General features: G+C 38.4%; 1 protein-coding gene across 3 annotated transcripts in view; it reads left to right on the forward strand.

The window, feature by feature from the left end:
- Positions 1-25,440, forward strand: part of mast1a (microtubule associated serine/threonine kinase 1a) — an 81,686-nt gene that overhangs the window by 8,829 nt on the left and 47,417 nt on the right. Inside the window, exons 2-3 of one of the 3 annotated variants that reach the window (XM_047578811.1) lie at positions 143-174; positions 24,560-24,648. In XM_047578811.1, the coding sequence (XP_047434767.1) occupies positions 143-174; positions 24,560-24,648 (121 nt within the window). Of the gene's footprint in view, positions 1-142; positions 175-6,327; positions 6,577-24,559; positions 24,649-25,440 lie in introns of those variants that run through there. The other 2 variants (XM_047578813.1, XM_047578814.1) reach the window with 2 other exon arrangements.

Below are 25,440 nucleotides of genomic sequence, written 5' to 3' on the forward strand. Positions count from 1 at the left end.
TCAATCTGTTTCAGTCTTGATTGACACTCTGTTTACAGTGTTTATACTGTAATGAGACATTATAGAAACAGAAACTCATCTAACCTGTCTCATCTGTCTGCTCTCTCCCTCCTTCGCTCCCTTGTTTTGCCTTTCTCCCCAGAAGGATCTACCTCTGCCCCGAAAAAGTAGCAGGTAAGGTCAACTTTATACAAATTTATATTTTTTCTGAGTAGATTTCTGTTCTTTTTTGTATGGGGTCTGTGTGTAGTGTGTGGGTACAACTTTCTCAAAACAACTGAGGTAGTTTTTTTTTGTAAAGGCCTTACAGGTAAAGTCAAGAAATTATATGAACAGCACCTGGAGGTTGTTGACTTGACATTTAGGGATCTCACGAAATATTAATATTAAAACAAGGTCTCAATATGAAACCAAGCTGTTTTCCAAGCTGACTGACATAGACAGAAGAGGATATTTTTTTTCAAGACTTGCCATCCTCCAAGTTTTTGACTTGTTTTTTTTTCAGCAGCACAAGAGCTACGGTGTGACCTCAGTACCCTTTGTGAATGTTGGAAGTTAGGTGTCAGAAAATTAATTTTCTACACTGCCCATCAATATTCCTATCATGACTGAAAGTGTTTGTTTCATTAACCTTAATCTAACTGTGTTAGTATTACACTCATTAAGTAGTCTAGGCCTATTTTAAAGGGAATTTAGCTCTTTCAACACAAACATTCCTGAAGTCTCAAATAATGAGGTAAACACACACTATGTAAAAGAAACCAAAAGCGCAGGTTTCAGACCACTCTGAACACTTGGTTTCCAACAGTTTGTTCTTTTTTTGTGCTGGGCTGACATCACCCACACTGCAAATGTTTAGTGAGACTACTGTCTTATTTATCAGTATGGGTACATAATTCATCACATATTCTGTATATTCTTTTTGAGCATTATTATAGGCGATTAATGTACCCCAGCATGTAAATAACCACATATAAGCAGATAATGAGAGTAATATTTACCAAACAGAGGTGTCCTCCAGTATTCTTTAAAAAATCATCTCTGTGTAGGGGAATTAAGTTATTAAACAATTAAGTGTAATAACTGCTTTTGTCGAAAGGGGGCACCCCCTACAGAGTATGCTGTATTTTGTAAGAATTAATCAATTAATATTCGATGAATATTAATTATTAGTAGATAATCAATCTCATCATATCTGATGCGTCAGCTCTCAGTACAGGGATCATCTGTTTCCAGCTCACAAGGACCTTCTGACAACAACTTAAGTGAAATAATGTTTTTTTTTTTCTTTTTTACAAATGTGAATAGTGAATAATAAATAATATGATGAATAATATAATAGAGTAGTGGAAAATTATGAGAATACCGAGATAAATAAGTTTAATGAAAGTGGAAAAAGTATGAATGTAAATGAGAACGCAAACCGAACCTAACTTCTTAAATTAATTATTCAGAATGTTTAAGATTTCTTTAATTATAACACAATCATCAACTCAAATATGAAGGTGATAGTCTACTTATGGAAACTCCTTGGATGCCGCTCTGCACAACTGGATTGGGGACCAAACGCTGGAGCTCGATCTTCCACAGCGGTATCGTTGGAGAAACCAGTGGTACCGAAGCGTTGAGGGCAGATTGATGGACAGTCATGCAGATCTTAGCAGACCTCAGTTACAGTCGGTTACAGCTGGAGTCTTCCTCGGCATTATGTAGACAAAGTGCACAACTCGGTTGTCAATGATGGAATTGAAAAATACTTCCAACGGCCAGTCCAAAATATCTTTAAAAATATTATTAATGCTTGACTGTCTTGAAAGTTAAAATAAAATTCAGCTTGTACTTTGAAAAAGTCGTGCATTAAATGTGGCGAGAACAATTCAAAAATAGAAGAAGTTAAACATGCCAACTGGCGGGCGACAAAAACTTTGAGTTAGAAGTAAAAAGTATCACAAAGACAAAATGAACTAAGAAAAGATTTGAGCTCTAAAAAGAAGTGAGCAAGAACTAAGAGAGAAGATCACTAAACTAAGACCGAATAACAACTGAAAAAGAACTAAAAGTTATCATCAGTCTCTCCAGGGTGTGTCCTTTTGTTGCGAAACAGTTTTTTCGCGCCTTTTGATGATTTACATATCAGTGCTGTCATAAGAGACTATTAACTAACGTTTGTACTTCTCACAGTGTCAAACTCAGAATTATGTTGATAGAGAGACATGAAATCAAACACTTTCAATGAATGAAACATCATGTCGGCATGAAAACATGTTATCAGAAACATTTATTCATTTCTACTACTTTCCTCCATATCCTAATTCATATAATTCATTAATAATAGTAAGCAATGCTAACTAATATCAAGAAGAAGGAAAGGTAGATCATATTTGGGCTAGGCTGACCAGTCTTGCTTTCTAGAATACAGATGTATTAAAACGCTGTAACAGTATTAATTTGTTAAAATTACATTCCAAAGACATTTCTTGAACTAACCTCTGGATACAATATGGCTCCATGCTAGAGACTTAAGATTAAAGATACTTTCATCTAACGTTGTCAAATTTCAAGTTAGAAAGACTAACAAAACTGTAAATTGACACATATCACGAGCTGAGTGTAGATTAAACACTGCAATTTTGGTTACAAGTGTACATTTAGTAGTTTGTAGTTCTAGTCAGAGAGAGATCGTGCAGTTCTTAATTTATTTACGATCTTTATCTCCAGGTGGTCCAGGCGCCGAGAAGTCTGGTCGTTCTTAACTGGTGTCTGTTGGTGAAAAGTATTAAATCCGTGTTCGTTGGCACGGGAATGTGCTTAAAAACTTGTTTTATGGCCTCAGAAATCTGCAAAGGAAACTGACAGTCCTGTCCATCATGGACTGTCCGACAAAAGTGATCCCTCCTGGTGGGTCAGGGGAGAAATAAAATGTTCTCCTACACCTGTGTGTTCATGAATGGAGAATTTAGCTGTAGAGACTAAAATAGTTTTTTGTACTAAGTAAGTAAATTATTTATGTTTATCATTTAACATAGAGATCTATAGGTATTGACTCACATCTTAAGTGGCCATTTGAGGAACTGCTGCTTGGCATAAGCACGTGCGGATGGATTTGAGCCTACCAATCAGAAGAAAGTGAAGTTGGGTGGAGTGGGTCCTTAAAGAGCTATTGTGTTCCCTTTTAGACAGGGCCAAAATAACATGAGTCAGCATGAGATAAACAGAATTTATTTAAAATGTGAATAGAACAAAGCTACTCTAATTGAGTACCACCCTAACGTCCTGACGGCAGAAATCAGTTTAAAGAGTTGTTGTCAGATGATCATTGTGAAAACCATGAATCTGTACCTGAGAGGACCTACACGAGAGTTGTTGTATTTTTAAGTTTTCCTAAGTTTGAAATAGATTTGTACATCCATGATCCATAAAAAGCTGAGTATTCTTCAGTTAATGCAGTCATTGTTACTGTTCACCTCACAGACCTCTAACTATAAGCTGTAGTTTGAAGTGTTATGTTGTAGATGACATTGTGGAAACCATTACTAGTTTAGGAGAAAACCCTTCTATGCCTCACCTTTGCTCTAATGTTGCCCTAGAATGAAATGATTAATGGAAAATTATTCTTAGTGTCAACATCTTAGTGTCTTCTTTGGCAGCTTCACAAAACATGAATGATTTCTCGCTGACATTGAGCTTGATACAGTCAGCTTCTCCAAAGGGATAGATTACATCCTGAGACTAAATTAGCCCTCAGGCATCTGTTTAATTTACTACCCACTTGTGACATTAGCGGACAAAAGTGTCCATGACAAAAAACTGCTATAATAACTTGACTGACTATAATTCTTTTCAGATTTTTTTTCTGCATAAAAATCTCTTAAACCAATCACCAAAATTCAATCATTTTGAGGATTTTAACAATTTAAATGCCATTTTGATTACTTAAAGTCACTGTTGTTTTTTGCAAAAAATATAACAAACAAAAAAAACGTGAAAAATTAACACAGCCGTCACTTGGCTGTGTTCATTTTTCACGTTTTTTTTCCAAGCCAAGTGGAGAGGAAAAATTTGGCCAAATGGACAAAAATGTCCCTAGTGATGCCTGAGGGTTAGAATCATTTTGGTGCCATTTTTGGAGTGAGTGGGAGGGAATGATGCATAGAGGTTTGGCAAAACTGATTTTTATTTGTGGTACATGTGTAAGAAAAGTCTTATAACTATAACATTTCTAGCAGCTAAACCATATGGGAGTCCCTGTCCATGGTGCTGAAATTAAGTCTTCTCTTTCTCTCCCCTGCACAATATTTTTATATCTTCCCTTCACTCTTGTCCTTTTCCCTATTTTTATCTTTTGTATCTGTCTTGAAAACAAGGTTAATCAACAAAACGTAAAACCAGTACAATCAAACAGTGACATGACTTTAGTTTGAGAGATTTTCCTGCCAGTGTTTTTGCCACTTGCTAATGGTGTAGAAAGCACTCCACAAATCAGGTTTGAAAATGTCTTTGAAAATGGAGAGAGGTGCAATTTTCTGCCACAAATCTTTGTTGTTACCATTTCAAGTTTTGAAGTCCTTTTCTGAAATTGCTGTAGTCCATAGCCATACTCATCCTCCTCATGTTTTTTGCCCAGTTTTGTTCTGTGTGAGCAGAATATGAATTGCCTAACTCTGTCAGTTTATCATGTAAACTGTTATTGTTGCAGAGACAGTGCTGGCAGTCACCACCTTTTGTTAATATGATGCATACTTTTAATTCCCTGTGTAGAGCTGAGTTTTTTTTTTTTTTTCACTTTATTTTTATTGGTGTCCTCATCTTCTTAGTATTCTGTATACATCTTACTTACTCTGGGGCACAGTCTGCCAACAGTAGTCAGTTCCTAGCTTATACAGTAATGTGCATCTTTATCCAGTTTGCTGCTACACTCGATTTGGCTGCATGCTTTTGTGTGTGCTCTGTGGGTTTTGAATGTGTGTCCCCACCTACTGTCATCTGTCATCATGTGTGCTTTGTGCATGACCTCTGACCCATGTGGCACGGTGGCAGATGTCACAGAATGACATGAAGGAGAAACTTGAGCTGGAGGTTTATAGTCAGCTCTCTGCCCTCACTAAATGCCTCCTGCTTGATGCTGCTGTCAGGTTATTCTTCATACTCTCTCTCCTGTGTGTGGAACTACAGGTTTAACGAGTCCGTGTTTGTAGTAGACTCAAGGATGGCAAAGACTGATATCCCAAAAATACGCTTCAGAAAACTCTTCTATTAGATACATGATATCATGCCACCCACCTCTGTCTGTGGCCCCCCACTGTGTTTCAGTGATATCACCTACCTTCTAACCCCCTCCCCGTCTCTTCTCGCCCATGTATATTTTATCCATCCAGACTCCCACATTAGAGATGGCATCCATTATTGAATTACTCCCCTCAGCACTACTGTGCAACTGTCACTCCACGTCAGCTTAACATTTGATGGGTTTGTTTGAAAAGGAAGGTGGAAGGGCGCACACATATGCACACACACGTACACACATGCGTACACGGGAAATGACATGTCTCTTGGCTGGGTATTGCCGAGCAGCACCTGCAATCGCCAAAACTAATGTTAGACCATGGACCATTCACATCCTAGGAACAATATTCTGTGTGTTTTTGTGTGCATTGTAAAGGCTGACATAGATTGACTGTATATTTCTTTTCATTGTTAATACATCCCACGAAAATCTCAAAATCCGTATTGTGTTTGTCTGCCTCTCAGTGCTTTTCCATTTTTCCCCCACTGACTATTGCACTCCGAGCACACTTGTTCCTTTGGAAACTGATCACAGATACACATTACAGTTTCTTTTAACAACTCGGTAATATATTAGTAAATCAGATTTTGTCAGTTCATTGTTTGCCTTTGTTATAATGGGATTTGTTGAAGTAAATTAAAGGATGTGACTGTTCACTTCCTTATCATTAACAGTATAACCATAATAACACCCACATGAAAAACACCTTGCATTTTCCCTCCTCTCTGTCTCTGTCATTCACATCAGTCTTTGTTTTATTGCTCACTCATCTCTTCACCTATGATTGGCTCTGATTCTTTCTTGCATTCTCGCTTGCTTTTTTCTACATGCTCTTTTTCTCTCTCTCTCTCCCATTCATACTGCATATAATTCTAACGAACCCTCCCTTCCCTCCCTCTCCTGTCCTTGGTCTCTTTGTGCCCCCACCCCTCCCTCATCCCCTCTGCCCCTTTATCCTCTTCTCACTTTAATTCTTGCATTGTCCATCTTTAACACAGATGACATTCCCAAACCTCTCTAGTCTCTCACTCTCACGCACACTCCTGAAGGCACGTGTACAGAGTCACTGCGAGACATCACAGAGAGTGGTCGTGTATGTTTAACTGGCCAGAGGAAGCTGAGATGCCACCGTGGAGCGTAATCGCAGCTTCTTGACTGCTCAGTGTCTGTGTGTGTTTGTGTGTGTGTGCGGGTGTTTTATTTTTGTGCGTATATGTGGAGGCTCAGCTGCTCTCATGTTCATCAGCCAACACAGCCTGTGCTGCTAGCAACATGTTTCGACGCACTAAAAGGTAAACGGTGACAATCTGTCAACGTGCCGTCTTTGTGACCGGTGTGATGCCCTGCTGTTGTTTAGAATGTGTTCATTCATCGGAGGAGGCTGTTGTGTTTTTCCATGATGTTTCCGTTGTCCTTGCCAGCTATCATGCTGTCTCACAGTTGTCTCCCTGTCTCCATTTAGCTTCAGCAATATGGAGCTTGTCTTTATATATATATATATATAATATATATATTTATATATGTGTATACAGCATGTGACATATTCGAAATATTTTTAAAGTATATGATTTACTTGTGCATATTGTGTGTGTGTGTTAATCTGTATTTTCTAATATACCACAGCAATAGTCTTGCCACACACAGATTTATTGTAATACAAACATGCAGGAGGGTTTATTCTGCTTCAGGTTATAAGCTGTGAGATTGTCTTTTTCTCTCATCACACATACTAGAAGGTTTGTATGTGTGTGCGAACAGTGGGCAGTACTAGATTGCTGTCTGCTTGGCACAGCCCCACATTCCTGGTCTGTTTTCCTCTCCTCTCCTCTCCTCTCCTCTCCTCTCCTCTCCTCTCCTCTCCTCTCCTCTCCTCTCCTCTCCTCTCCTCCTGCTGTTAGCTGTCTTCTTTTTTTTCTGATCTTGGGGGGATTAGTTTGAGTCTGCACTGTCGCTCCCACTGTGCCGGCAGGATATGCTGAATATGAACATGTGTTAAGCCTCCATTCACTCAAACTACCAGCCACAGCATGTGTCTGTGAGAGAGCATGTGTATGTGCATTAGAATATATTTTAAACACATGTTTGTTGTAGAAGACCTTTTATGTGTATTTGCTCTTGTCCCTATTTGATCATGTTTACGGTGTGTGTTTGTGTGGAACGGCTGTTTTTTTATTTCCATATTTGTGCTGCACATTTGTGTGATTATGCTTATTGTTTATCAGTTTATTTGCCTATTTATAGAGATAAGTGATGAACAGGTAAGTCAAAAATTGTAAAACGAATTGTGATCTCTGAGAGCCCAAGGTGATGTCTCCAAATAGCTATTTTTATTACAACCAACATGGCAACATCCAGAGATATCTAATTTATTATAAGTATAACTATAACATATTGATTGAAAGCTCAAATGTGAAAATGCTGAAAGCATGTTTTTACTTAATATCTTGCGTCTCTGTTCATATGTAATGTAACTGACAAATAGTTTCAGCTGTACTCGGTATGAGCAGCGTCTCTGTGAGTCTGTATATTTGTTTGGTTATTTCGCTCTGACCATAATGGTTCTGCAGCAATAAATATGGCAAACTGTCCAGCTATGGAAGTGGCATCAGATGTCTGGTTAGACTCTTAAATTAGTTTTTATTGATGAAACACATTTGCAACGACCAATCTGCCACTACCTATACCATGACATGGATAGCTGAGAATCTTAAGTACTGTTGTTAGTGGCACTAGAATTCCTTTATTGTATCAGTACTTGCCATAGAAAATGTTCAACCATCCCTATTTCTGTGTTATGAATATCATCCAAGCATGTGTCTGTGTTTTCTTGGCTGGCTGTGGCAATTAAGAGAGATAATGCTTTGTGTCCACTCCAAACAGATTGAGCTAGAAGAAGACAGTGAAAGTGTGAAAGCAATAGAGAAAGAACATGAGGTCTGAGACAGCAGCAGAGCCACAGGAAGCAGAGAGTGGGGTGTGATAAAAGGCAGAGCCATGAGTAGTGTCTCAACCTACATTCATGAGCAGCCCATCAGAGTTAACTGAACCCATGACGATAGACTCACATATTTTCACTACTTGAAGCTAAGCGCTGCCAGGTTTGCTGTTTGAATTTTGAAATCACGAAAGTGAAACAGACAAATGAGATTTAAAGTACTGAAGAAGAATGACAAAAAAGTGAAGGAGGTTTTTAACGCTTTTCCTGCCAGGAACATTATCTAACTCATGCACAGTACATCCAGTCTTATCCCGAGCATACACATGATTACACTCATACATGAGCTCATGACCAACATGAAACATTTATCCCATGCATTGTGTTATTTATCACATGTGAAGCTGAAAAGAATGAGAGCTTTTATTAAAAATTACTTGGCCCGTACACTCTTTCTCTTGCACTTACAGTACTGGGCACCAGGTTTTAATGCCTATCTCTGTTCTAGTGTTCTAGTGTTGTAGTTGTACGTTGTAGTTTCTTATTGTGAACATGTTTTGATGTTGCTGCCGTCCCTGCGACAGGTAATTCTGGGCATTAAAAGCTTCATTGTGGCAAACATTACAGTGATCTACTTATGTGTCAATGCATGAACCATAGCGGAAATGAAGCACACACTCAGAGCTGTTATGGCTTTTAGATGTCACTGGATGACAGTTGTTTGTCAGATATTGTGAGCAGTTCATAGACAAGGTTAAAAACAAGAACAGGCTTATCTTCTTCTTTGATGCACCAGATACAGAAGGATGCTGGAGATTCAATGTCATATAGTGTTTAAGCAGCAGCATTGGCTGTTTATTTTTAATGAAGGAGCTGTAAAGTGAAGTGTGGAACAGAAAGTGTTCTGCATTAAACATGGAAGTTCCTCTCCCCTCTTCTCCTGTTGTTTGTACCACGACAGCACCATCTGTTACTGGCTGGTGTTCAGGCTAGCCTGAACCAAAACACACAGACTGTTTGTGGTGTATCTCTGATATTAGGATGACACTATAAGACATCTTATCATATACAACCCTGGGCTGGATGACAACCTGGAAACACAAGTTGCATTTATTTATTATTTGTTATTAAGAAGGCTTTGCGCTGATTTCATGTGCCCATAGCTATAGCAATCTTATGCCTTTATTTTGTATTGTTCTGCTTGTCACAGATATTATGACTTTGCCACTTTGTGACAAATTAAGCTTTTTGAGGCTCCTAGAAGCCTAATTTACTCTGTTTTTGTGTCAGCTTGGCTTGCCTATCTAGTCTATCTGTCTACTGATACCTTGCATGTGAGGTGTTCAGGGAACATTTTTAAGTTTTAGATACAGGAAATAACACTGGGTCACATTGTCATCCTCTAAACTGTCTCTGCATGCACGGCCACAGCCTGTATCAGCAACCACCATCATCAACTCTGTTTGTTATTTTTGATAATGTCATGTGCAATGCTGGAATTTCCCTCTGGGACAATAAAAGTTAACTAACTAGTTCATAAGCACCATTTCTGCTCTTTTAGTGTTGTCCTTGGTCATAAATATTTTTTTTTCAGTGAAATTAATTACTAACATGCACAATTATTGAAAATTAACCTGCAGATGAGGAGGACTGTTCCCATAAATGATTTGAATGCTTGCTTTTATCAGTTTTGCTTTGAACAGAATCAATCTCACAGTCAGTTACTCAGTGGACTAACTTAACTATCTCCATGACAACTCTTTGTTTTGGTTAATGTTGGTCTATGTTATCTGTCTTGCCAAAGTATTTCATTACAGACATGCATTGTCTTAAACTAGCAAAGATTTGGGGAGAGCTGTGGAGTAGTGGTTCCAGGTTTGCCTACAGGCTTTTTCCATGGCTGTGCTGCCCTAGGAAAACACCTAACCCCCAATTTGCTCCCTGGGTGCAGCTCACCTGAGGCTACAGCTCACTGTTCCAACTGTATACACTATTGCCTGAACAAATGGATGGGTCAAACAGTAGGAACATAATTTCTGGGGATCAATAGAATATCAATGATTATGATGATGATTATTGCCAATGTGTCTTACACACAGAAGGATGCATTTTTATTCTTTATGAGATGATGACTTTAGATCATGTTTTAGCGAATGAGGGCATGGTGCAACAAAGTGAAATGTCACCATTGTGGTGATTCAGAGCACTTCTCAGGTCTCCACATACAGTTAGTTACTACAGAGCGCTGACACAGCCACTGCTGCATTGTCTGCTTCCAGTGTAATGCAGACAAACAGGAAATCAGCAAATGAGAAGCTGATAGACACATGCAGAAATATCCAGATAGGTTTCTGCACTGCCGCAACTTCCTGCTGCATCACTGTGCCTGAGGATATACTTTCACACTTTTAGAGGACATCTGACAACACCTTCAACTACACGGAAGTGATGTGACTAAAATAGATGTCTGAATACTTCTTGTGTCCTGATGTGTTTTGTCAAGATCTTTAAATGCTACATTATGGCCTTATAATAGTCTGTAATCATAGAAACATTCTGGCAAATTATGAAACTGATATCTAAATGTATAGCTGTGTGGATTAAATTAACTGTGCAGTGTAACAATAGGTGCAGTTAACTAATGCATCCCTATTTATCTGGTTTTAGGCATTTTTAGATTGAAAATATCTCCGTTGTCATCTTGGATATTCACAATAACAGGGTTTGTAAGATGTACGTCTAATGCAGCAGCTTTAATGAAACTAAACGAAAGCTGGGCTGATGTGACTCCTTGTCAGGTTTAAACACCCTCTTGGTGAGCAGTTTACATCTATACATTTCACACAATTTTGCAATCAACTAATTAAGCATCAGCAGTGGAATGAAAAGAAACATCTCAGTGACTAATCATTAGTGCCAGAGTTGCTGGTTTGAGTAACTGGAACTCCTGATCACGTGGGATCAGCCAGAGAACTGCATAGCCTGATCTGATGAAGCTTGATGTCTGCTGAGTTGCACAGATGGTAGGCTCAGAATTTGTTTGGCACCATGAGTTCATGAACCCAACTTTCCTTGTATCAATGGTACAGGTTACTGATGATGGTGTAATAGAAATTGGTGTGAGAAATCTTTTCTTGGCACCCGTTCAACCATTGTGTGGCTGCCCAGGTCTATCTGAGAACTGCTGCTGGCCATATAATTCCCAGATAGGCTCCAACCTACCCATCTTACTAATGGTTACTTCCAACATTATTCCTCTCCTCTTCCAACAAAACAAAAGTCATCTTAAACTGCTTTTATGAAAATCAATCAATCAACTGTTAAGTGACCTCCACAGTAGAATTGAGTAGAATCCCTTCACGATAGAGTAGAACTGTGTATTGGCCACATGAATGTGCAGAAATTATGGGATGCTTTCAAATCAAAAATAAAATGGAACACCCACCTGGTATTGGTATAGTTCAATTTTTTAAGTTTGGTTCAGTCTTGAAAGACCAAATTACGCTTGGCAAAAATTCATATAAGATCTGTCCCTTCGCATGAAAACATGAACCATTGCTGATGCTCTGTTACATCATCTCATCCACTTACAGATGCTGTCAAAACCACTGAACTCTCCTTCATTCACTATTCCTATACAAGAATCTATTAGCCATCTTCTTTAAGCCAATCAATCCCTAGTCCCCTAGCTTTAAATTCACAGTAAATCTGTAACTCTGCTTTCAGGCTGTGTATTGCGAGTTTTATGACTGAGTCTGGCGGAAGTGTAGTCGAGTCATTGATAATGGCCACACTTGGACCATACTGCATGGACTCTGACTCTAGATTCGCAAGATGGAGCCACCCTCATCTCTGGGAAAATACATTGACTGTACGTACTAGGGAAAGGAGAGCAAGTTTGGCCAATGCAAGGAAGTGGCAGATCATTACATAATCAGTCAGATCAGTCAGTTACAGCATTTAGGAATCACAGCACTACATACAAAATATTTCCTTATGTTAATTAATTATCCCATAGTCATAAATGAATTGCACAAATCAATTATATTCCTCTTAAATCCTGAAAGAACCAGGTGACTCAGTCTGCATTTTTTTTGTGACCTCCTTTTGTCTCCCTTTGATTTTTTTATTTGTCTTTTTTATTTTTTTTCTCTCCATTGTACAACTGTGAAGCTATGAGTGTTAGTTATTTGGGTCGACTATGTCATCAGTGTTATTCGACTTACTCTCTCAGCGAAAGCCTCTATTTATGTCTCTCTGTACTTGATGGCATAGCAACAGGCAGGTCATGTGACTAACCCGTAGCAACCCCTAATATTAAGACAGTCCAGTTTTATGTTCTCCTAGTCTCAGTGTTATTATCATTTATCTTTTTTCTTTTTTCTTTGCATAACCTTTTTCTTTCATCTGCTGCCTGTCAGGATCACCCAGTCATCATCTCAATATCTAAATCTAAATGATCTAAACTAACTTTGGTCAGGGAAGATTTCTAAAAAGATATCATCAATTTGTTGCAGTTGTAAACAGGCTTTAATTGGTCCTAGAGCGAGAGGGAGATAGATAGAGAGAGAGAGAGAGTGAGAGAGAGAGAGAGAGAGAGAGAGAGAGAGAAAGAGTGTCCAATGGATAGATTGGTGGCATGATCATCAGGTAGGTCTGGTGTTCTCTGTGCCCTGTGAGTCAGCACTTAGAGCAGAAGATGATGCCACTGACTGACACACCACATACACACACAGAGAAGGAAGGGGAAGCACAGGTCCTCATTTTCCAGGACACCAGCAAAGAGGTAAAATATCACCTCATCATATGTGATTAGGCGATATTGCTGGTTTTTCATCATCTCTTGTAATTAACATGCTCTGTTGCCTGACTATGAATGCCTGAAATATTTTATAATATTTGTGATAAACTGCAAACTGCATATTCTGTAAAGCTCTTATTTGGAACTAAGACTTCCACAGCTATAGAGGTTGGGAGTCAAGTTTGTAGTGAGTAAAGTTACAGTCCCCTCCAAAAATATTGGAACAGCAAGGCAAATTCCCTTGTTTTTGTTGTTCACTAAAGACATTTGGGTTTAAGATCAAAAGATGAGTATGAGACAAGAGTTTAGAATGTCAGCTTTTATTTCCTGGTATTTACATGTAGATGTGTTAAACAATTTAGGATATATCACCGTTTGTATTACACCACAGCATTTAAAGGTGAGCAAACGTAATGGAACAAATAATCCTAAAGTAAATAACATTTAATATTTGGTGGCACAACCCTTGCTTGCAATGACTGCCTCAAGCCTGCGACCCATCGACATCACCAACATGTTGTATTCTTCATTTGTGATACTATTCCATGGCTTTTATCACAGCTTCTTTCACTTCTTGTTAGTTTCAGGGGGGTTTCTCCCTCCAGTCTCCTCTTCAGGAGGTGAAATGCATGCTCAGTTGGGTTAAGGTCAGGTAATTGACTTGGCCGGTCTAAAACCTTTCACATTTTCCCCTGATGAAGTCCTTTGTTTTGTTGGCAGTGTGCTTTGGGCCATTGTCCTGCTGCATGATAAAATTCCTCACGATTAGTTTGGATGCATTTCTCCATGAATTGGCAGACAATCTGTTTCTGTACACTTCGGGATTCATTCTGCTGTTACCATCATCAGTTACATCATCAATAAATATAAATGAGCCTATTCCAGAAGCGGCCATGCACGCCCAAGCCATGACATTACCTCCACCATGCTCCACAGATGAGCTTGTATGCTTCGGATCATGAGCAGTTCCTTTCTTTCTCTACACTTTGGCTTTCCATCACTTTGGTAGAGGTTAATCTTGGTCTCATCACTCCATAAGATTGTGTTCCAGAACTTTTGTGGCTCATCTCTGTACTTCTTTGCAAATTTCAATCTGGCCATCTTTTGGTATGGCCTCTATATTTCTGCTCTCGGAGTCTTCTTCGAACAGTGGATTGTGATACCTTAACCCCTGCACTGTGGAGGTCGTTGGTGATGTCACTTACTGATGTTTGGGGTTTTTTCTTCAGAGCTCTCCCAATATTTCTGTCATCAACTACTGTTGTTTTCCTTGGCCGACCTGTTCAATGTCTGTTGCTCAGTACACCATCAGTTTCTTTCTTATTCAGGACATTCCAAATTGTTGTGCTTGCTATGCCCAATGTTTGTCCCATGGCTCTGATTGATTTTCCTTCTTTTCTCAGCTTGAAAATGTCTTGCTTTTCTCCCATAGACAGCTCTCTGGTCTTCATGTTGGTTTATTGTCTTTAACAAGAAATGCATACTTTATAGGTTTCAACCCAGGCCAAAAAGTAGACTAGTCATGCAGAGCTATTTAATGTTTGAACAAACCACCTTAAAGGCAACACCTGGTCAACAAGAAACACCTGTCAGTCACATGTTCCTTTTCTCCCATAGACAGCTCTCTGGTCTTCATGTTGGTTTATTGTCTTAGACAAGAAATGCATACTTTATAGGTTTCAACCCAGGCCAAAAAGTAGACTAGTCATGCAGAGCTATTTAATGTTTGAACAAACCACCTTAAAGGCAACACCTGGTCAACAAGAAACACCTGTCAGTCACATGTTCCTTTACTTTTGCTCATCTTAAAATGCTGTGGTGTAATACAAATGGTGATATATCCTAAGTTGTTTAACACATAAATACCAGGAAATAAAAGCTGACATTCTAAACTCTTGTCTCATACTCATCTTTTGATCTTAAACCCAAATGTCTTCAGTGAACAACAAAAACAAGGGAATTTGCCTTGCTGTTCCAATACTTTTGGAGGGGACTGTAGATCTAGATTTGAGTAGAACTAGGATTGAAGTAGGATTGAAATAGGGACGACTGTGCACTGTAAAAAAAAAAAAAAAAAAAAAAAAAAAGTACATGTCAAATTCAAAATAACATGAAATCACCGTAACTGTAAAAATACAACAAAACAATCAACAAAACTTAAAACTTAAAAAAATCATTTAAAATTACTGAGAAATAAATAGTAAAATAACTATTTAACACTGTAGGCTATTGTGTGTGTGTGTAGCTGTGCCAATATTTTGATTATATTATAAATGTTTATTTTAATATTATCTAGGTGAACATTCCCAAAACTGTGTGATGGTGTCTGTATTTCTGTTTCAGTTTTTTGTTTTTTGATTTATTGATATACATATTTCCGGTTTAGTCGTCGTAGCACGGGGGACCTTAATTAATGACGCACAGAGCGTGAAGCATGTGCAGTGTAGCTACACCTTCCCGCCTAGAACTCGGGAAGAGTGTATATCGGTAAGCTGTGTAGAGATGCTCGCTCTCATTAAACTATGCTAGCATGTTTAAAAGTTAGTTCTTCTGTTGGAAACGTCCTGAAAATGTAGGGTCAGGTTGTTTGTAATGTTTTGGTGTGCTTTAGGAATTGAAAAAATGTTGTTTCTATTAGTTTGGTCAGTTTTGAGCCTCATTTGTATATTTTCTGTCCTGCTGCAGCGTTTGAGAGAGAGCTTGTGCCAGTGTCTCCGCTCACTGTGTCCCCCCTGCTCTGATAGGTTCGTCACTAAATTCATATTTAATGGCACATTTTGGTGTGTACATTTTATTTGTAATCATATATGTATATTCATTTTCCTTAAAAACAAAAGCCCAGAACTCGGGAAGAGTGTATATCGCGTTTGAGAGAGAGCTTGTGCCCGTGTCTCCGCTTACTGTGTCCCCCCTGCTCTGATAGGGAATAAAGTGCAGATCCCACATTCTGGCCCTGGAGCATTTATTCTTCGAGCAACCGGATTAAAGCCGCTACATGTGTGTATATAAATATATATACAATCCAATGTAAATCACAACGTCTTGAATTATTTCACAGCATGTCTGAACAAAACACGTGTAATCAGGAGACATTTTACTGCTGCAACGTTTCCATGCACAAACACAAAAGACAAAAACGTGAACGCATCATTGGAGTACGTGCTTTGAAAAGCGCGGCTCCCGTTTGGATTGGTCGACAGAAACGGTTGGAGGAGAAGAAGAAGAAGAAGAAGAAGACATGCCATTGGCTGTTGGGACACTGAACATCCGTCTTTGACGTTACGCTTAACAAGGTCAACAACCACCACGCGGCCGTTCCCGTTTGGTCACAGAAACTTGGAGCAAACAGCAGCTAATGTCGAGGCTGGAGGAAGGATGAAGGCTGAAGGCAAGTATCAAACTGAAGCTTAGTAGTATTAGCTTCAATTACCACCATGCCTCTGACTTTACTCAGTCGACAAAATCAATCCGCTAACATGTCGTCAATTGAAATGTTAGCTAACTACGATGACAAAAGTACGGCCGGCGGCGGCGACGTCTTCACGTGGCGTCTGCCAGTGTTATATATATATATATATATATATATATATATATATATATATATATATATATATATATATATATGAGTGTTAGTAGTCAGCCAGACCAACCACTTTTTATTTTATCTACGCTAACGTTAGCTTAGCACTTAACAGTGAGTCATTACGTTTACTTTTGTGAACTGACTGACACAGGCGGAGAGAAAGAGGAATAACATTTGTTTAGAGCTGCAACAATAAACAATAATCGATTAGTAACCCTCTTCTACATTTTCACTAATTTTTTGGCCATAACTTTTACCGCGTGTCTTGAAATGGCATGATTTCTGGCTAGGATAGGAAGCTGGATTTTATGGAACGTGTCAAAATGTCAAAGTCTTCTTTCCTGCTCCTACTCCTCCACTTGCAGGTGTGGCTAATACGCCATTTTAAGTGGATTTTCTTCCAAAGAAGAGAGAACAAATGTTTTATAAATGATACTGAGATTTGGTAATGGTTTATTTCAACCAGTTACTCTTTCTTAAAATTAACATTTCATCTTCCTCTTGCCTCTCACAAATATAGAAGGAGCGACCTACTCAAATTTTCATTTTAGGTCCACTTTTTCACAACCAATAGCATTTATTTTGATTTTGGCAAATTTCATGATTCATCGTTTTTTTTCTCTCTTTCTGCAGATAAGTGGTGAGAGTTGATTTAATGGCATAAACTTGTGGTTAAGAACTCCACTCCTTTCCATGCTGAACTGTACAGTGAAGCAGTGGCACTCAGTACAAAAAGGGTCTTTCTTTGTTTAAACCAAGGTGAGGCACTTGAATTCAGACAGATTCAGCTCATGCTTGTGATGCAGGACCAGCATGTATACTTTATTGTTACACCTCATGATGTGTCCTATGTGCCAGCATTTGCATTGTATGAATTGAAAATCTACTTATTAGGTCCACCTGCACTAATCAATGCAGTCCAATACAGCAGTTCTACTATGAACTAAACTTCAAAGAATCTTCTCTATATTTTTGTAGCAGCCAGAGCAACCAACTGTTGAGCAGAGCCAGTACCAGTACAAGTCCAGTAACACAGTCTGACCAGATGCCCCTCTCTGGTAAGTACATGCATCTGTTGCACACAATTACTCTTTTGGGTTAGATGGGCTGAAAAATAACATAATCTACCTGTAACTTAGTGTAATATAGTACAATCAGCAGCAGTAAATTGACAGTGTGCTTATAAATCAGTATCATCAGTTGGGTCTATCTTCTCTAGATTCTGATTCGGTAGCAAATGACACACAACTAATGATGGGATGGGATTATGGGATGAACACAGGATACTTTATCACAATGTACAGAAAAAAATGACTTTTGTATCCAGCAGTAGCAATAGTTCCCCCAACAACAATATGTTGTTCATTTAGCTCCCATGTATAGTCAGCCTGGTGTGTATTTTCTTTGTAGTATGTTATGTTGAGATCTTGCAAGCTTGTCTGTCCCAAAGCAACGGTGTCATCTATAGTGGGACTCGTGTGACTGCTGTGGTGTTGGAAAAGGCTGTATCTTCTTGCACCTTTATCCTGGTCCTGCCTCTTAAACTGTTATTAACTGTTATTTAAAAACCACTAATATTTTCTGTCTTCTTTTCAGGTGGTAACAGCTCAGAAACTGAAACTTCACTACGATCAACAAGTAGTTCAAGTATGGACACCACACCTCGTCAACTGTATAGAGCAGGGGTCGGCAACCCGCAGCTGTCGAGTATTTAATTCAAATGTATTTTTATTTTAGTGCGTTAGTTGTTTAAATATAATTCTAAATTTGAATTGATGGTGATCTTTTAACATTAAAATAAAATGTATTTAATTTTTTGTTGCACAAAATATACGTGCGACACCCGCCGGCAGGTCCAGCCCGCTATTTATTGAACTTTTCGACCCCAGGTAAGCCAACCATGGATAAATCCCCGTTATGTATGCATAATGCAATTTCGTTTTCTCTGTAGCAGTTATTTCATTTCATAAATGCAACACACTATGGGCTTAGCATAGAGGTGAAAACAATATATGCAGTGTTACCTTCATTTTAGATGTCAAAGGGGTTTTGTGGCTCCCAGTGTTTTCTTTCCAAATGGCTCTTTGAGAGTTGAGGGTTGCCAACCCCTGGTATAGAGTATGGATTCATTTCCAGTGACGTTTCACCAAGTTTCTAATCAGTGTTGTGGATGTATGGTGACTTGTATGTAAATTGGTAACTCAACTATTTTTTTTTTCTTTCTTTTTTTTTTTTTTACTTTTTTCTTTCATTACCAGTTCAGTTGAATTTTGTTTTTGTTTTTTGTTTCAGAACCAGTCATTTTAATTGAATAGATTTTTTAATATTGCTGTAATAAAGGCTACCTGCTACAGTTGAATAAAAATACGGAGAATGGGAAATTGTAGCTGTTCTTGTTCAGCTTGGTCTCATTTTTTCTCATGTTCTCATGTTTTGAAAAGATCAAATTGTTGTATACTGTTATATTACATCTAATCTAATATAGCCTGCAGCCTTTTAAAATAAATTAATGCCATTAAAACAACTAATAAGAGCACATTTCTGTAACTTTGAGCATTATTATTCATATTACAATGTTAATTTGCCGTCTTTATGGGCAATTTCATTATTTTAAAATGTAAAATGTTTGTAATTAAACGTTAAAAACAACGTAAAACAATGAAATATCCATTTGATGTTTTCTAAAATTAACAGTAAATTCTTGCAATCTAACCAAATATCTAGTTTTGCAACAGTTTTTTGACGTGTTTTGAAAGATTAATCACATTATTTTGTGTCATATACTGTTGTATTACATCAAATATAAATTATACGATCTCTTCCCATAAAATGTCATTAAAACAGATTAATAACAGCACATGTTAATTTGCCGTCTTTATGGGCAATTTCATTATTTTAAAATGTGAAAATGTTTCTAATTAAATGTTAAAACAACCTGAAAATACCGCAAATCTTGTTAAGATTACAAGTACAAACTGTATTTTTATTATGGAAAATATCTGTGTTTTTACGAGAACGCAATTTTCCGTTATTTTATGGTATTTTTATGGCGCCCCTACTTCCAGAAATTTACCCTTTTTTACGTTTTTTTTTTTTTTTTACAGTGTGGCTCAGTAGGTACAGTGGGTTGTCCATGAACCGAAGGGTTAGCGGTTCGATCCCCTGAGTGTGCAATATGCTGAGGTGTCCTTGAGCAAGACACTGAACCCCCAGTTGCTCCCAGTGCAACTGGCATTGGTGTGTGAATGTGTGTGTGCTTGTGTGAGCGAATGGGTGGATGTGTCTCTGACTGTAAAAGCGCTTTGAGTACCTTTGAGTAGGTAGAAAAGCACTATATAAGAGCAAGACCATTTACCAATAATTTCTCAAGAGGAAAAATACAAATCTAGGTCATTCAACCAGGAGTGGTTTAAGCAGACAACTTGAGAATAAAATTGGATTAAAAGTTAAAATATGCCACAGTACTAAGCCTACGGCTTCAGCACAAGATTGGGAAAACACGGGGAAACTCCACCATTTCCCCAATGAACAAAAAGAGAAAGTTAAGGGAGCAGAAAATTAAAAGGAAGAACTGGATGTCAACTTATTTCTCTCTATTGTGTGAGGTAAATGTTAATGTCTCTCTTTGACGTTTGTTAAGATTTTATACACAAAAAGTCATACCATCATTAATGTATACCTTGATCTCACAAACACACAAGTTTGAAGTCAACCAAGCCTTATGCTGACCTTATGCTAGCTAGTTATTTAGATTAAAGGGTTAGCAAAATAGCAGGTACCATCATATAGTGTGAAATCCACATGTAATTTATGTCGATGTAGTAGCCAAATTTAATTGACACATAACTTTGCTTTGGTTACTACTAAGTTGTTATGGCTAACGTGCTATTGTTATAATGATGATAATACTAAATAACAGTAAGACTAGTTTAATTTTCACTTTTCCTGAGTAATTTCAAACATTCAACAGCGAGACAGACTGAGAGGAAGGTAAACTCAGCTTTGTGACTGATGAGGTGATTGGGCTAGAAAACATTTTACAGGCTTATTTAAGATATTTAAAGTAAGTAGACGCCGGAATATTTGTACCAAATTCATTGTGTCTGAGGGGATTAGGACCCCTTCATTTCAAGAATAGTCTGATCAGCTAGAGAATGTATTTTGCTTTCTCTTCAGCTTTTTAGGACAGAAAAAAAATGTGTTTGGTTAGTTCAGTTCAATTTCATTTTTGTTAAGCTCTGATACTTAGCTCTGTCTAGTTCACCTGTTTTGTGTTACCCTTAGCCTTACCTTGACCATGCTTTTTGCTTTTTTTTATTTAACCATTACCCTAACAAGTAATAAGGCTCTGGTTTTCAAGAGCAGATTTTATAGGAGAAAGCAGAGTAACATGTCAAGCCTGAACATTCATAATTTATTGAAATAGAATACATACACTAAAATCTATTTGCATTTAAAGTATCACCCATAACTTTGCAAGCCTCTTGAAATCCCACTCCAAATGTTGCCAAGTGACACAAATGGAACACAGATTGAACATCACTTCTTGTTATTATACTCTCTCTGTATGAAAAGAAAGTGCAGTCAGCATCCCTATGTCTAAGTTCCCCAGCCATCTGAGCGTGCTCTCAGCATAGTGAATTTGTAGGAAGGAACCCAAATCATGGACATGGTTGCGTTATAGGTCATTATGACCAGTTTAGTTACCTGCCCACTTCACACACCCAAACGTTTTTCACCTATCAGCACTACTACTGACTAAATTTCGTTAACAATCCACGGTCTATTGTTGCCACATCATAATCATCTCTTCTTATATGTATTACCATTATGTTGCTGCTCCTGTCATTGTGTCATTCTGACAGTGACCACCTGGATACAAAAACCTCCAACATCCACACTTTGCACCTTATCCAGACACAGTTGTCACTATCGCTCACTTGCTTTATCCTTTGTTGAATATTAAAAGACGTGCCACACTCACAGCTTTCCTTTCAGCTCCGGTGGCCGTCAACAGAGGTCCACATAATAGCAGCATGCATCATTGACCCTAGTGAATCACACGACATGACGTCACCATTTGCTTCTTATTAGTGTGACTCTAAATGCGTTGCCATGGTAACATTCTACATTCCCCTTCACGTCTTTGCCACTCTGTTTCTCGTTGCTCTGCAACTCGTTGCTCTGCATCTTTCTTGTTCTTGGTCAATTTATTATGAATAGGAAAAAAAATGTTCTTTAACCACACAGGGTATAAAAAACTTTAATAACTTTAAACAATAATTTAAAGGAACCTTTCTTGTTTTCAGTAAATCTTTCATTTATTTAAAATTCATTAAATCCATCATGAATGAAACATCACCATCAGCCTCTAAGCAGAGGAGGTGGCGGCTGACATAGCGCCGGATGGCTTGGCTGTCAAACAAAATGTGTTTGTATGCGAACACCAAGCTAGCGGCAGCTTTAGGTTTATGAGTCAAAGATGGCAGAGAAAAGAATATTAACTGTTTCCACCTCTATCAACACACACAGGCTTACACATGCACATGCACCCACACACTCACACACTCACACCCTCACATGCACTCCGTCTCAGTCTGATTGAGGCAGGAAGAGTCCAAGTTGCTCAGCCATAACTATGACAGAGTGATTCAAAGTCAGATTTACACACACTGACACTCCCAACTCCAGACAAAAACATCCTTCAGAAGAATAATCCTCACCTACCCAGTTCAGAGACTCCACACTATGCCAAGGAGCACTGAAGCAATTCTGGAGGCTACACTAGTCTTTCTGTCAGGTAACCCGTGATGAACCATTATGCAATGAAACATGATAAAATGTATACTTTTTATTGCATGTAAAGTGTGTCTAAATTTGCTCTAAATGCTCTGAGGAATATAAACCCTACAATTTGCATTCATGTCTGTTTTTGAAATTGTTCATTTTTGTTCTAAATCAAGGAGTGAAGCTGAAGTCAGAAAAGCAGAATGAAAGCAAGTGAGCACACATCTTAATAAAATGACAGTCTGGAACACATGAGCAATAAATGAGCACCCCCTGAGGGATGTTTCTGGTCTCCCCATTGTTGTGTCCATTTTTGTGCACTTCTTACTTTTTGCAGAAATCTCTCAGATCTCTCAGTGTAACCTTTACTGGCGAGATTAGCAGATACAGTACATAATGAAGAATAGTGCCCCTATTTAATCTTTTATACAGTACAAATGCTATGGGCAAATGTTATGGCCCTTTTGCAGCATTCGTTTAAGATAACAATGTTGTAAATCAAAGAGACTTCTGGCTTTATGAGAAGATTAGATTGCTCTGCCCTATTGGATTTTCATTCTCGTTACTTCCTTATTAGTGTACTTGACTGAATAAAGCTTGAAAGGGGAATTAGAGGCAAAGAATGGGTTTTCTTGACTTCACATATTTTAATTATTCACCACTCGGAAAGTTAATTTGAAAGATAGAGATCCTGATGACTGCTGAGCAATTATTAAAAGATACTGGAAGAATTTGTAGTGGTTGAGAATAATGGAAAATAGTGAGAAAGTCACAGAACCAATTTAGGTAGGATTGGAGCTGTAATATCACTGTAATATGTGGGTAGATGCTGAAGTCGAAAGTAAATCTCTGCCATTAAATATTTGCTGGGAGACCCGAGTGCCTAGAGATTTGATGTATCATGAATCAAAAGCAGAATATGTTCTGGAGTGAAGTTTGAGTAGCGTGTGCTCAAATGATTCAGAGTTCTGGGGCACAGCTATGAAAGAGGAAGGAGAAGTAAGAGAATGACACAAAGGGAAAAAAAGGCATGCATTAAAGTCCCTTCACTTTTTTCTCCTGTCATCTCCTTCTCCCCTCCCCCTTCTTCACTCCTCTGTTCTCGATCTGAAAGCCGAAGCGAAGGATCGTGTTAAGCCACTCTGTCCAAAGCTAATGCGTTTCCTTTAAATATTTCAATATGCTCCTCCTCTGTTCTGCAAGGATGAGGACAAGCTTTCCCTCCGCTAGCAGCCACAGAGGTGCTCTGCCACCAATCAAATCCTGCCGGGGGTTTGATGTCTCACAGTTAGAAACAACTGACAGGCATTAAAAAGATGTACAGATAATGGAGGATGTGGATGATTTCCAAGAAGGGGGTATGGTGTTTAGATACAGGGTTTGCGTGTCATCTGCATTACACTGAATAACCAACATGTGCCATGAGCTGTGCTCTGATTTACTGCACTTCCTGCACGGATGTAGAGCAGCATGCAGGCTGATGCAATGAGAAGCAAACTTGTTTGTTAGATGTGGTTCTGCTATTCTGAGTTACACACACAGGTATAAAGCCTGTGAATAAACCCAATTCACACATCAAAATAACACCTGAAAAATCCACTTCTCCCTTCATGACCTGTTACGTAAGACAATAACCCTTGTGCATCTCTGTGCATGCTCCTGTGAAATTGTTCAGTGACAAATCGAGTGATGGCAGCAGCAGCAGTATGCGAAGTTTTTATGGTTCAGTGATTTCTGTTCTTTATTATGGTCTATACCTGTCCTCCCTGACCCTTTTCCTCCTGTCCGTCTTTCCATCTTTCCATCACTCCTGCCTTTGTGTTCTATGGCAGCAGCTGTCATGGGGCTGGACCTAGAGGAAATTAAAAATCTTTGGTGTTTCCTTGCTCTCCCCTGTGGATTAGCTGATGTCAATAAAGTCTATGTGTTATGCCCTGGCACATGCACACACAGGGACAGACTGTCTATGAGATAAAAAGCATGCACACATACTGTACCATAATAGATACATTGACTCAGGATGACAAGTAAGCACAGGACCAAACATAGACAGTATATTCATTAATATGGAGGCCTCTGAGTCATCTGCACCAGCTATCATCTGACAACTATTGATTGATTTAATGAAGATGAAGACTGAAGTGCTCTTTGTTCTCTGTTATGCTCTAGTTGCAGAACCAGTAACCGGAAAAGCCTTATCCTGACCAGTACGTCCCCCACCCTGCCACGACCGCACTCTCCACTGCCTGGACACATAGGTTTGTACTATGCACACCTGCCTTTGAAAACCACACATGTGACTTTTTTGTTTTTAATAGTCCTTGAAGAACACCCCAATCAGTTTGTCATCTGCACACAGTTTTAGTTTTACACTTTAATGATTAACACAAGATAACAGACTTTGCTCTAACAGGAGTGTTTAAACCAAGTTGCTTCACAAACTCTGGGTGTGGTGATTACAGAGTGAAACTGATCAAATCCATCTTGTGTTACAATATTCATAAGTTGCCTCTATAGCTGCCTTTGTTGCACGTTATCACTCTCTCTTTTAGACAGCCTCTAAATTGAAAACAAATACCCCCAAGATTTTAGGAAAAGTGTAAACTACACATTATGAATGTTATAACATTTTGCAATTAAGGAGGGAAGGATTTCCCAATCACGTTTTTTCTCACAATCCTGTTCTGAGTGTTTACTCTCAGCCAACATGAAACAAAATAAACACAAAAAACTTTATGTATCACCTCTAGTGATACATCAAATTTTTTCTAATTGTGTATTGTGTATTCTCCTGGAACACACGCTGTATTAATTATAATAAACTTCAGAATCAATCCAATGTGCCTCCAAATTATTTTAGAACTGTCTTCTTGTGCAAAACAAATACTGGTAAAAGAAGTGTGTTGGCTCCTATCAAAAATAGATAACTAAATAAATAAAATAGTTGAAATGGTTTAATCAAATATATAACCAACAAACATACATCTTGTAAATTGTGGTGTGTAGCTTAGCCTTCTTGTTCACATTGTCACACTAACAATTGTGCTTAA

This window comes from Mugil cephalus, chromosome 2, assembly GCF_022458985.1.
Source record: "Mugil cephalus isolate CIBA_MC_2020 chromosome 2, CIBA_Mcephalus_1.1, whole genome shotgun sequence".
Lineage (NCBI taxonomy): Eukaryota > Metazoa > Chordata > Actinopteri > Mugiliformes > Mugilidae > Mugil > Mugil cephalus.